Source organism: Pelophylax lessonae (assembly GCF_965119305.1).
Source record: "Pelophylax lessonae genome assembly, chromosome: 1".
In the NCBI taxonomy this organism is placed as follows: domain Eukaryota; kingdom Metazoa; phylum Chordata; class Amphibia; order Anura; family Ranidae; genus Pelophylax; species Pelophylax lessonae.
Window position 1 is genome coordinate 720,034,047 of NC_138768.1, and position 14,714 is coordinate 720,048,760.

Sequence of the window (14,714 nt, forward strand, 5' to 3'; positions counted from 1 at the left end):
TTTTTTTTTTTTTAGCAGTGTATACAGTGTATATGTACAGTGTATATAGTGTAGTGTATACAGTACAAACACCATAAATCAAAGTGTCCATAAAATGTCAGTGAATTCCAAAATAAAGAACTAATAATTCAGCTTTACATTCAAAAGTGTGTTCACCCATTCTACTCTCCTGTAAAAGTGAATAAATGGAATAAACACCCGGCAGTCCTTGCTCCACACCCTGTATCACGCAGGATAGAAAATGGTCAAACAACACATATAGGGTTAAACTCGAATCCTCCAAGATGTGCCGACCTCAATACATCCAGGAAGCTTTCTCAGATTTCCCCCACATATAATACCACATAAAACAAAGAGTAATAAAGTTAAAACCAACCAAATTTATTAAGAAAAGAAAAGTGCGCACTTGCATATAAAACGTTCAAAAACTGCAATACCGAAATTGTGATAATTTGATAAGTAAGACACTGTCACTTCCAGTAAAATGTTGCGTAATGATGACTTCACAACCAATAGCAATGCTCTACGCATTTTGTCATAGAATATGTCATGGGGGGGGGGGTGGCTGGAAAATGACCATTCACACATACTTTTATAGTACTCAGGAAGTTGCTTAAATCATTGTCTGTGTAAAAAAAAAAAAAAAAAGGGAAAAACCCCTGCTGACATACCCCCATTGATCTTACTGATTGGGTGTCCATACCATCATATAAATAATAAAATATATTAATCATATCTGTAATAAAAATATGGAATACAAATAATATTAATATTAGGAGTAAAAACTACAGATGTACAAATGCACATGTTGAATGTAAATGGGACCACAACTCAACTGGTATTAATAAAACAGTTGAATTCAACATTGAACCCATATGATTTGTAAATCTTCAAATCATAAATCGAGTGTGTCCCCACTGGCACTATGTTCATAGCTATAGATAAATTCACATTACATTGGAGGTAGAGTCATGTTAGAAGGGAAATATCCCAATTAGAAACATAATGGATTTCTGATTTTAAGACTTACAAACCATATGGGTTGAATGTTGAATAGGAGGTCAAGTGTTTCATTAACCACTTGCCAACCAGCCTCCATAGTCATACTACAGCAGGTCAGCTCTGTTACGCCAAACAATGTACATGTACGTTGTTTCGTGTAGCAGTTAGCGCGGGCGCGCGATCACTCTCGATGGAGAAAGAACGGCAGATCACTGTTCAGTCAGTGATGAACACAGGGATCCTGTATTCCTCCTATTTAGGGACACGGGTCTCGGTGTTCATCCCGTGAATACAACCCCCACACAGTTAGAAAGCATCCCCTGGGCACACATTTAACCCTTTGAATGCCCCTGGTGTTAACCCCTTCCCTGCCAATGTCATTAGTACAGTAACAGTGCATATTTTTTGCACTGATTACTGTGGTAATGTCACTGGTCCCCCCAAAAGTGTCAGTTAGGTGTCCGATCTGTCTGCCGCAATGTCGCAGTCAAAATAAATAAATAAAAAAATGACATAAATCTTTCCCCTAGTTTGTAGACGCGATAACTCCTTGGGATTTTTTTTATCAAAAATATGTAGCCGAATACATATTGGCCTAGAATGATGAAAAAAATTGATTTTTACATTTTTTGTATTGGGAATGTTTTATAGCAGAAAGTAAAAAATACTGTTTTTTTTTTCTTCAGAATTGTCGCTCTTTTTGTTTATAGCGCAAAAAAAAAAATTGCAGAGGTGATCAAATACCACCAAAAGAAAGCTCTTTTTGTGGGAAAAAAAGGACATCAACATTATTAGGGCACAGCAACGCACGACTGTGCAATTATGAGTTAAAGCAACGCAGTGCTGTATCGTAAAAAAATGGCCTTGTCATTAAGGGGATAATAACAGTTACGTTGTGGTCACATTCAATATTACGTGTATTGTATCTAATTTTGACCTTGATCTTTACTCCCCCCCCCCCCCCCCCTTATGGAATTTCCTCTTTTTATATGTGTATTTTTGCATGTGTATTTTTTATCCAGAATTGATTTTATTCGTATTTTCACATTTTTATTGCAGTTATTTATTTATTTCAGGTACTTATATAGCGCCGTCAATGTATGCAGTGCTTTACATATACATTGTACATTCACATCAGTCCCTACCCTCAAGGAGCTTACAATCTAAGGTCCCTAACTCATATTCATACATACATATACTAAGGCTAATTTAGACAGGAACCAATTAACCTACCAGCATGTCTTTGGAGTGTGGGAGGAAACCGGAGTACCCAGAGGAAGCCCACGCAGGCACAGGGAGAACATGCAAACTCCAGGCAGGTATTGTCGTGGGTTGGGATTCAAACCAGTTACTCTTTTGCTGCTAAGCAAAAGTGCTAACCACTACAACAATGTGCCACCCATTACATGTTTTATTATTTATATGTTGGTGTGAACACCCGATTGGTAAAATCAATGTGGGTATGTCAGCAAGGATTTTCCCTTTTTCTTACCTTTTTTTGCTTTATTACAAAAGCCATGATGGAAGCAACTTTCTGAGGATATTTGTGTCATATTGTATAGCTGGCACATGATGACGATGACGCTAGTTTTTATTTACTATCTGTCGATACACAGGAGATCTATTGGTCTGGGCGCATCCTGGGTACTATAAAAGAGTGTGTGCATGATATGGTTTTGCGGCCACTCCCCCTGATGGTGTCATCTACCATGAAACACATAGGGGGCTATCGGATGTGACGTCATCGTGCAAAGTTTTACTGGAAGTGACGGAGTGTCTTACCAGTCAAATGATCACAATTGCGGTATTGCAATATTTTAACATTTTATAACGCGAGTGCGCACTTTTATTTACTTAAAGCGGAGTTCTGGCCAAATTTTTTTTTTTAAACTAAAAATACCCCTATCATTTAAACAATGATATTCTCTAACCTGTTCACCCTGTACCTGCAGGGTGAATTGCTAACCTTGTGAAGGTCTTGTCCAGCGCTGCCATCTGCAATGTGGGCAGCTGAAGCCGCAGTGTCCCTCTTCCTGGATTTTGGAGTCCCAGAATGCTATATCTCGTCACTTCCAAGGCAGGCGCGTCATCCCACAGCTGGTTCTGCGCATGCACAGAAGCTGTTCTCAATCATTCAGCAGGGAATGACGCGCCTGCACCGGAAGTGACAAGGGACATCGGTGCAGGCGCATTGACTCCTGGGATTGATGACACTCATCTTCCAGGAGTCAATGCAAAGGAGGAAATTACGTCGGCGGCCGTGGCCACATAAGTAGGAAGTGGAAGGAAGGGAAGATATTTTTCATCAAAAATAAGGTAAGTGAACAAAAAAAAAAATGATCTAATTCGTTTTTAGAATGTGTTAATGCTATGTATGGTGTTAAGTTGAAAATTAGGGGGAACTCTGCTTTAATTTGGTTTGGTTTTAAATGAATTACCTCTACGAGCATTGCTCTTTCTTTTATGTGGTACTATAAGTGGAGAAAATGTGAGAAAGCTTTCCAGATGTATTCAGGTTGGAACCTCCTGGATGATGAGGATTAACCCTATATACATTGTTTTCTTATGGGGGCTAAACATATCTGGTAAGGGTGTGGACTATTGGTTGTTTCTTCCATTTATTCACTTTTACAGCAGAGTAGAACAGGTAAACACAATTGTAGAAGCTGAATTATTAGCACTTTATTTCTGAATTCTGAAAGTCAATGTTGATTCACAATTTATTAGCATGTACTGTATGCGTTAATTTGATTTGGTCACATGTATATTTATTTATTTTTCATATTGGTTTCTTGTTTGATTTGCACTTTTTGGGAAAATTATTTTGAAACGTTATCAAAAGTTTTTAGTGTTGGCAGCTTAAAACCCTGTGTAACCTAAAGTGCGGCGATTTCTCTCTTTTCAGTTGGTAAATTTGTCTTCATCTCAAATCTGTAGTCCTACTGAAGAGTCTGATGAGGAGAATAGGGCAACAATCTTCTACATAACACAAAATTATCTGTTGTAACCAAACAAGCTGTTGTAACCAAACAGTTGAGAGTACTGGAAAGCACAATATATATTCGTGTTGCACATATGCTAGGCATAAACTCTGGGAAGGTACATAAGCGATCCTAATTTGACAAATTGTAAATTTACAATTACAGGTAGTGGAAATAATAGTTATAAATATAGACTTACAGCTCTCCCATGGTCTGGATGTTCTCATGACTGAACACTGCACGCTGTGGGAGACATCAATTACTCTTTAGTATCATTTAAAATGTGAATGAAAATTGTAAACAACAAAAATATAGGTTAGTCATTGAACAAGGGTCATTGCACTTGTTACAAGTATGCAAGCAGAAGGTGATAACAATAGTTTCTATGCTAGAAAACAGAAGTTGGATCAAGTGTTTGTTCCATGGCTACTGTTGACCTCTTTTGCTTCTTCTAACAAATATCACCCCCAAGAACAATGGTTTTAGGTAGCCAAGTTCTGTTATGGAGATCCCACATTGCTATGAATATCAGAAACCCTAAAGACCATATATATATATATATATATATATATATATATATATATATATATATATATATATAGGGACAATGTTTACATAAATATATCCGCAAATTCTTTACCTACTGTAGATTTTACAGCAATGGAGCCCATAATGCTTTAGTCTATTTCTGGCTGTGATATCTACAGTCATGATAGATTATTAAGTGTATCTTATAACATTGTGGGGGATGTGACAACTATAGACCACATCATCAATATCACTCCTTGCTAGAGACATTCCTGGTGTTCATCACTTCACAACTTTTAATGGGAACCACCTTAACCACTTGCCATCCGTAAGCCATCATATGATGTCCGGTTGGCAGTGGTTATACAGGGATGATCCCTGCAGCTACAGGCATCATCCATCCCAGTATTACAATTTTCAGCCAGCGGTTGGCTTTAAGGGGCAGTGGAATGTGCCCCCCCCCTGTCCCACTGCCAGCGGTCTGACTGTTGTCGATGGCTGCACAGAACACAGAAAGAAAGGAACTGAGGTTGTTCCTCCCTCTCTGTGATTCCGGGAACCAGAAACGTTGAGATTTTGTCACTTACAGTTCCGCCTTTCTGTTTACCTGGCTGCTACAGCCCAGAAAGCAGCCAGGTGGGTCTATCTGTATCTGATCGGCTGCATTGGAGGACAGAGGAGAGATTTGGGGTCTAATAGACCCTGGCCAAATGCGAACGTATACACATATGTAAATGGTGTTCACACCACAAATGTCAGGTATCTTCACGAATATCAGCGAGAGTTATAAGTCTAGCACCAGATAACTCTAACATGGTAACCTGTAAACATTTTTAAAGCGTATTTTGCTGCCATTCCACAAGCATACGCAATTCTAAAGAGTGATATGTTTAGTGTCTATTTACTCGCCGTAACATCACCGGATCAAACTCGCACAGGACCCTGTTTTTAGGCGCATCAGAATTGCACCACATTGATGTGAATAGCCTTCATTGAAAACAATGTTATTTCAGAAGACATGCGAATCTATGCATTCCGAACAGATCAAAATTGCATCAGAATTTGCATCAGTGTGATCCGGGCCAAAACATAAAATTTTAATGCAAAAGATAATAATTGAATGCTAATTATCATGAGCTGGTAGGTAAAGGCTAGTAATATTATGAATAAAAGCTGGCCATACGCAGCTCGAATTTTGGCCAATTCCTGCTGAATTAAGTAAAATTGGAGCCATGTATGGCCCTCTTGGCATCACTTAGTTCACAATACTCCACAATAGTCGATTGGAAAATTGAAGGAGCTGGATGGAAATTTGTCAGTCGCACAGTGACTTCATGAAAACAGAAGCATTCACTGTTCAGGTATTCAGACAACCATGAGTGCTGCAGCTGTCTGCATACATTATGTGTTTTTTAAGCTTGAATGGGGGAATCAATGGATTTCTCTAATGATCTAACTTTAAATAGGTAAGTCTAGCTTAAGATGCAGGGAGCTAGAATCTCATTATTTTGCAATCTCAAAGAAATGTACAATAAATAAACAAAGCTTTGCATATTTTAATTGCATTATAAGAATCAGTTATCAAAAATGTTTGCTGTAATTTTGCTTTGGAAATCATTGTTTCACCAAAAATCTTAAAATTTCAATAAATGACAAAACATGAAAACACAAAATAGATCTGTTTGCATTATTTATAGCAAAAATATAAAGCGTACACAAATACAAATACAGAGCATTATTACTGCACGCAGATCAGGGTAGAACACATAGAAGCACGTTATATTTTGAAGCAGGAACAAGACATAACGCTACACAATGTTTTCTCTATTGTGACAAATAGAAGATGTAAGCAAACACAAGCCAAGCACCATGCTTCACACAGCTTTACAGTTTACACAGTTCAATCCCATAGATACACATATGCTGCATGTACCATGCTGATCAGCTAAATAATGTACGCAGCGAGCACTTCATTCAGCAGACTGTTACCACAGAATAGCTAGCAGAACTACTTGTATATGAAACGAGAGGGAATCTTGGGTAATGGGCCAGATCAGAATGAAAAGAATTCCTGGGGCTTCCCATATACAGGATGTGCTGTACAACCTGCTTTACATTGTACAGAATTCTACAAAAATTAAACTAAGCTTATCAAAGGATAAGATTGTATTGATATGACTGTTGTGATCGGTTTATTAAAAGGAAGGAGATTTTACAACGTGGAGCAGGTTTCTTTTGGGAATAATTACAAAACACACTTAGCACAGTATGTGAAGTCTCACTCAATGCAAGAACTAGGAATAGAGTAATGGTCTGCTTCGCGTTAGATAAAGTCTATACAACCAAGACCAGCCAAAACGGTTTTTAGTTTGTTTGGAGGCGGGAGTTTGTTTGTTTGGGTGTCAGGCAAAATAAAAATGAGGGAATCAAACCACTAGATCAACAGGTGTGAACGGCCCTAGCCTTGAGCTCCTCCTGAGCCCTGTCTCTGATGCATTCCCCCGCCCATCAGGGCTTAATCATGGGCAGGGTAAAATGCATCAGCAACGGGGCTCAGAAGGAGCTCAAGGCTGTTCACACCTCTTTTCATCTGTTGAGCTAGCAGTGTGTTGTGTCTCTCATCCCCTCATACTTCCCTGCTTCCTGGATTAAGTATAAAATTTCTAGTGGTAGTCGGTTAAAGGAGCGCCCAAAATCAGCAATAAGAATCCCACTTAGATCAAAAGATAGTCGTTTTATTGCTAGCAGAACATGTTAAAGCATTTCGGGGGAACAGAGACTCCCCCTTCTTCAGGGCGTAAATGTTGCCATTCGGATCTGCAACCGACAGTATAACCTGGTTATGCTGTCGGTTGCAGATTCTTATTGCTGATTTTGGGCGCTCCTTTAACCGACTACCACTAGAAACGTCCACTAGGCCGTATCTTAAGGTTGCAGCCCAGACCCATTAATAAGGGTCCACTGCCTTTTTTCATCCAGTCGGGCCAGATTGATTGGGAGTTAATTTCCCCAAGTGGCCTTCTCTCACCTACCACCAACCCACAGACCCTCTATCGAGCAGGTCAGTCCAGCCCAGCTATCAACTTTTCAAAAAAACTACTCGATTAAGCATAAGACAGCCTGCAACCTTATATTTCTGTAAGACATCGGATCTACCAGAGAACCTTGAGTGCCACTATAGATGGTATCTGGTATAGTAGGCAAAATAAAAAGTTAGGGGACTTTTCCTAGCACTTTTTCTTCTAGAATGTTAGATTGTTATTGCTCTGTGTGTCCCCATTAGAAATGTTTACCTTCAATCAGAACTCCAGCCAAATATATTAAAAATTAATAACCAGAAAAGAAGAAAAAAAAGCAGCTTTTGTTGCAATATTTACTTTCAATCTAGAGTTCTCCATTGCAGTACTTCTTTTCTGCCACAATATGCCCTCATTCCAATACCCAGCATCATTAACCCACTTTCTCTGAGCTCAGACTTTCTTAGACCAACCTCCAGTGCTGTATCCTGGCCTAGGCCGACAAGGCCCAAGCCTAGGGTGGCACTTTGCAGGCAGGCGGCAAAAAAGCCACCCCCGCCTCCACCTGAGACTCTACTGGCCACTGGTTGCTAAAGCCGCCTGGCATCTAGCAACAAGTGACGTCGCGGCTGCGACTCCCTGGCCCTGCCCATAATTTAAACCGGAGGTGGATTTAACTTCCTCCCCCCTTGCGCTTAGTGCTCGCGGGGCCCAAAGCAGCTGCCAAGTTGAGTACCTTGTCACAGAGAGGGCACAGGAGGGACTGCAGGCAAGGCTAGGGGGTCTCCCACCCCCCCTCTCTCTTGCAGCCCTCCCTCACCCACCCCCCCTCTTTCTCCCACCTCCTTCTCTCTCTCAACCCCCCTCACCTACACCTAATGTAGTTTAAGGTTGTGTGTTACCTTTACAAAAATAACAATTTAATAGCTATTTTCACTAATATATCCTGATTTTTTTGCGTTTTTTAGGCATATCATCATAAACACTAATAAGGGACATAGAAGTCAAGAGCAAAGAAGGGAAATTTTTGTGTTTGTACCATTTATAAGCACACACTATCCGGGTCTGCATAATTTCATATTAGCGGGTGTGAGGATTATTAACACACAGTGTCATACTGCATTACAGTGATGTCACATTGACCCTTCAAATGTACCCCCCTGCAGCTGCAAAGGCACGCGGATACATGCTGCTGGATCTGCTGCAACCACTGTGTATGCAATGCACACCTATGCAGCTAAGTGGTGCAGGCTTTCCAGGGATAAAACAGGCAGTGAGAAGGTGTTCTAACGACTCCCAGCTGACTGTCAAACACCATCTGAAAAATGATCAACAGCAGATCGCTGTTCAAAGGGCAACATGATTGTAATTACTATCCTAAGGAAGGCAATTGTACAAGCCCTTACACACATTTTAAAACCCGATTCCAGGCAGCAGAAAAAAATACCCTTGCAGTGTAGGGTAAAGGAGATCAGGGTAATTTTTTGTAATTTAAAATGTGTTTAGGCTAGAGGGATAAAAATAAATAGAAAAAAACAGTAAGGGCTTTTGCACATGGGTTGCTTAGCCTGTTCAACATAATTGCCAGCATAGTTCCTCCATCCACTCAGCCAAGGGGCAGCAGTATACAACCTCAATATCAATATCAATACAATATCAATATGAATGGCAATGCACGGCTGTACTGGTGTATACAGGAGTGCTATCATAAACACGAGTACAGCATATGAGCGTATGCAAAGAATTGAATGTTTATACGCCAGTACAGCAGTGCACAGCAATTGATGTCAATGTGGTGCTGTACGCTGCACCTAGGCTGCCCTGGTGGAGGAAATATGTCAGAAATGACGCTGAATAGGCTCAGCTGCTTGCGTGCAAAAAGCCTTAATACTTACCTTTTAGAACTGACTGGTGTTTAAGCAAAGCATCTGTTTCTGTAAAGTTACAATTAAAGCCTAACTCCAGCCAAAAAATTATTTTTATGCTTTGGCTAGACTTGTAAAAAGCAAATACTTCTATCTAAATGTTATTGCGGTTCATGACCATATTATGGAGATTTCAGCTCACTTGTTGTTCCTGTGACAGCAGAACAAGAAATGAGGGTAGCACTCACCCACTGGGGTAGAAAATCACAGATAATAATAATCAGTAATAACAGAAGGTCATATCAGGGGTGCTCAACCGGTGGCCCGTGACCTCATGCTCTGAAATGGCGGGTTAGCAAGCCCAGATGGCGGGGTGCCATACCACCTTACCAGAGCATCAGAGTGGATGGAGCTGACACCAGAGAAAGCAAGCGGCTGCGGATCTAGCAACTTCTCTGGCGGATGTTTACACCCCTCACCTCCAATCTCATCTTATCTGCTAAAAAAAATGGATAAGGATCAGTTCCCCCGTCTGAGCAGATTGGATCAGAGGACCATAGAGCAGAGCTATTCAAAATAAAATAAATTTAATTCTGAACAATTTCATTTCGCTCTATGACCGGTTACCAAATCACTTAAGTGACCCTCGCTCTTCAAAGGTGGAGCAGCCCTGGTCTAACCCTTCCCTTTACTACAAAAAATTAGTTTTGTTGCAGTCTTTGTCCTCACTGGAGGAGATTTCCCACCACACCCTGTCCTCAGAGAGAAGTAATGGGAAATCACACGGATAGAAACAAAGACCCCAATAAAATAACATGACCAGGGTTCCATGTCTTCCCCATTACACCCAAACTAAAAATAAAGTTTTTGCTGCAGCTAGTCTGTAACCCTTTTGCTGCCTTACTCATTTTTCCATTTTTTCTACACACCTGCTAAAATACGCATTATGGCCGGGAGATTACCTAAACCCCACAAATTGTATATATTTTCTGAAATCAGAGGGCGTATAGAATAAAAAGGTGGTGGTTGCGAATTTTCATGCCACACAATATTTGTGCAACCATTTATGCCTTTTTAACCATTTAAATGCTGTTATGTGTACGAGACATATTTGGCAGTAAATGGTTAAGGCCAAACTTAGGGCACCATGACCCTTTGGATACATTTACAGGCCTAATAAGTGTTTTTGTATGCCTTGTAGTAATTTCATGTTTCCTTTCTTCAAACAGCATAAAGATTGCTTTCAGTTTTTCCAGACAGTACAGGTACCACTATTCTCCCAACCCCATGCTGCCATCAGTGTTCCATCTGTAATAGACACCAGCACTGGTGTCACCACATGTAAAGAGACTGCAACCCTGCTCTTTGTGAACAGCAAAAGTATAGACAGGGTGGTGACACAGCACCAGCACAGATGTCTATTATACACTGCTCAAAAAAATGAAAGGAACGCTTTGAAAACACAATGAAAGGCTGCCACGTCGTTTGATGGAAATAAAACGTATTAACCTACAGAGGGCTGAATTCAAGGACACCCCAAAAATCAAGGTGAAAAAATGATGCAGCAGGCTAGTCCATTTTTCTGAAAGTTCATTGCAGCAACTCAAAGTGGTCCTCAGCAGTTTCTATGCCCCCTGGTGCTTGTATGCATGCCTGACAACATCAGGGCATACTCCTAATGGTGTCCTGGGGTATTTCCTTCTAGATCTGGACCAGGGCATCACTGAGCTCCTGAACAGACTGAGGTGCAGCCTGGCAGTGACAAATGGACTGAAACAACGTCCCAAAGATGTTCTATTAGATTTAGGTCAGGTGAGCGTGGGGACCATTCAATGGTATAAATTCCTTCATCCTCCAGGAACTGGCTGCATACTCTCGCCACATGAGGCCAGGTATTGTTGTGCACCAGGAGGAACCCAGCACCCACTGCACCAGTGTAGGGTCTGACAATGGGTTCAAGGATTTTATCCAAATACCTAATGGCAGTCAGAGTGTCATTGTCTAGAATGTAGAGATCTGTGCATCCCTCCATGAATATGACTCCCCAGGCCATCACTGACCCACCACCAAACCGATCCCTCCATGGATATGACTCCCCCGGCCATCACTGACCCACCACCAAATCGATCGTCCTAAATCAGGCATGTCCAAAGTCTGGCCCGCGGGCCAAATGCGGCCCCCGGGCTGCTTTAATACGGCCCCACAGGTAATTTGGAGAAATAAATTGGCATCATTCATGACTTTTTTTGCTGCCATCATTAATCATCATCGGTGGGTTCATATAGCGCTTATATGTGGTTAACCCTTGTGACTGATTAGGGAGCATGCATGCTCCGGATTGAGATGAATACATTGCAAAATCTCAGTTGATGTCAGTTGGTCTAAATCAGTTATCAATATATTTGAACACAACATGTATACTTGGTGTTATGTTCCTGTTCAAATTTTTTTTAACTTAAAAGTTGACAGACAACCTTTATTACCAATAATATGCAATGTACTTTACAATGTTCCTGACATATATTTCAGCTTCTTGGATTTTTTTTTCATCTGGCCTTCAGATATGAAAGGCAGAGCGATTTAACATCCGTTTGGATTTGTCATCCATGTGATGAAAGGAAATGCCATTTGCAATAAACTTTGCATAAAATAGTTAGTTTGTATTTAATTCGAATGGTCCAAAGAATGTCAGGTAAAATGGTCGGCCCTCACGCATGTTCACTTCATCAAATCTGGCCCTCTTTGAAAAAGGTTTGGACACCCCTGCCCTAAATGATGTTACAGGCAGCATGACGTTCTCCACGGCTTCTCCAGACCCTTTCACATCTCTCACATGTGCTCAGGGTGAACCTGCTGCACTAATCTGTGAAAAGCACAGATCCCCAGTGGCAGACCTGCCAATTCTGGTATTCAATGGCAAATACCAATCGAGCTCCACAGTGGTGGGCATTAAGCACAGGGCTCACTAGAGGACATCGTGCCCTCAGGCCACCCTCATGACATTCACACCAGTGGCCTGCTGGAGGTCATTTTGTAGGGCTCTGGTAGTGCTCATCCTGTTCCTCCTTGCACAAAGAAGCAGATACTGGTCCTGCTGATGGGTTAAGGACCTTCTACGGCCCTGTCCAGCTCTCCTAGAGCAAATGCCTGTCTCCCGGAATCTCCTGATGCGCAACCTCTATAGGGTTCAGGTATTGCCTCATACTACCAGAAGTGACACTGACCCTAGCCAAATGCAAAACTTGTGAAAAACAGTCAGAAAAGAGTAGGAAAAAAAAATGTGTGGCCTCCACCTGTAAAACCATTCCCGTTTTGAAGGTTGTCTCATTGTTGCTCATCTAGTGCACCTGTTGTTAATTTCATTAACATCAAAGCAGCTGAAACTGATTAACAACCCCCCTGCTACTTAACTGACCAGATCAATATCCCAGGAGTTTAATTGACTTGATGCTGTACTCGGATTAAAAAGTGTTCCTTTAATGTTTTTGAGCAGTGTACATGCAATACTGATGTGAAGTACAGCAGGAGACATACTATCCTGCAAGCTACTATCTATGAAAATAAGTGAATTTAAGCTGCTAGCATTGTTCACAATCCCACTCTTGTGCTAACTAAATCAATACACAATAAATGCAGCGCTATGTGAATGCTACATGACTGTACAATCAGAATATAACAATATCAAAAAAATATTAAAAAGTGCATAAATATAGTGAAAAATTTGTCCAACATATAGTGAAATATTGTCCAACATAAACGTGCATTCACCATATAACAACGAAAGGGTCCATGCAAGTCCACTCCCATTCCATCTCTTCTTTGAAACTCATATAAAATATTCAGTCATCTAATACAGTGCTTCTCTTTATACCATCATTCCTGTTACTGCCCCAGGTGACTTTGTATTTTTCCTGACCCACTGCCTGTGTCTCAGTCTGTTGTTCCAAACTTTCATGTTGCCTTGAAATGTATCCATACCCAATAACAACAATGGGATAGACTGCAGCTTACTATCCCTTAGAAGTGGTGGCTTTATTGTTTTTTGTCAGGATTATTCCCTTTATTTTCACCTGGTAATCCTGCTAGTAACATGCTTCCTGTCCTAGGGTGACTATGCTCATTCCTCCACTGAATCTATGGAAGAGCAAAGGCTGTCATCCTAGACCAGTGATGGTGAACCTTGGCACCCCAGATGTTTTGGAACTATATTTCCCATGATGCTCAACTACACTGCAGAGTACACGAGCAACATGGAAAATGAAGTTCCAAAACATCTGGGGTGCCAAGGTTCGCCATCACTTGCAAGGAAGGGGGATTTCAGTTCAGTTCACAGTCACAATGGCGCTGTATCTCCAGGAAAGATCAACAGTTAAATTCTGTACTTGCATAAAATATACTTTGCCAGAAAAAAAAGAAATTGAATGTAGCCGCCACATCTAAGAACTGGTAAGCTGCAACATATATTTTTTGTAATCAAATAACTTTGTAAATAGAAAATTAATGTCTGCAACTCTGGCTACTGTAGGCCAGCAAGTAGCCCGTGGTAAGCAATTCTAAATTAGAGGGGTTTAGTGGCACATCTGGAAAACAGACAACACAACACAATATACCTATATGCTCTTTCCTTGAATGCTATGATTAATATAATTATAAGACATTTAATATGGAGTGTACTAACTGCTATGGCAATAAAATGAAAAGAATACACAGTCATCCAAATAGTTTATATATGAAAAATGAGAAACAATGTGAATGTATATAACTTCCCACACTGATGCAGTGCAGAACATATAAAACACTATTAATCAGGTTCATTTTACTGCCCCAACATTCTTCTTTTATTGTATCATGTCAGTAGAACTTGACAGGTCTGCAATGTGCTTGTTTTTAAGTAATTGTATTCTTTGGATGTAATTCACATCAATGGATTTGTATTTCTCCCCAGTCCCTTAGAGATTATATGCTTCTGAATAGTTACAGTATGCCTGGCAGCTTGGGAAGGAAAATCAATTTAATGGGACTTTTGAATTTAGATATATAGTGGGTATAGAAAAGAATCACCCCCCTTTTAAATAATCAAATTTTGTTGCTTTGCAGCCTGAAATTAAGACATACACATATTTTGTTTATCTAGCTGTATTTACTAGTGCAACTTATAACATCAAGGTAAGACGAAACTGCCGCACATCATTGGAGTTCCAAATGCCTTTATTAAGATATCCACGGTGGCACAACAAAACACCAACCAGTCCAGGTAGACACATTTCATACAGTGCAACTGTGCTTAATTATTATCAATGATTGTGTGAAAAGCGTCTACC

At 40.5% G+C, this 14,714-nt stretch overlaps 1 protein-coding gene across 1 annotated transcript in view; it reads right to left on the reverse strand.

Annotated features, from left to right (window-relative positions):
• The window catches only part of SORBS2 (sorbin and SH3 domain containing 2), a 488,340-nt gene that overhangs the window by 5,610 nt on the left and 468,016 nt on the right, over positions 1-14,714 (reverse strand). Inside the window, exon 27 of the mRNA XM_082244055.1 lies at positions 4,183-4,226. Within this exon, the coding sequence (XP_082100181.1) occupies positions 4,183-4,226 (44 nt within the window). The remainder of the gene's footprint in view (positions 1-4,182; positions 4,227-14,714) is intronic.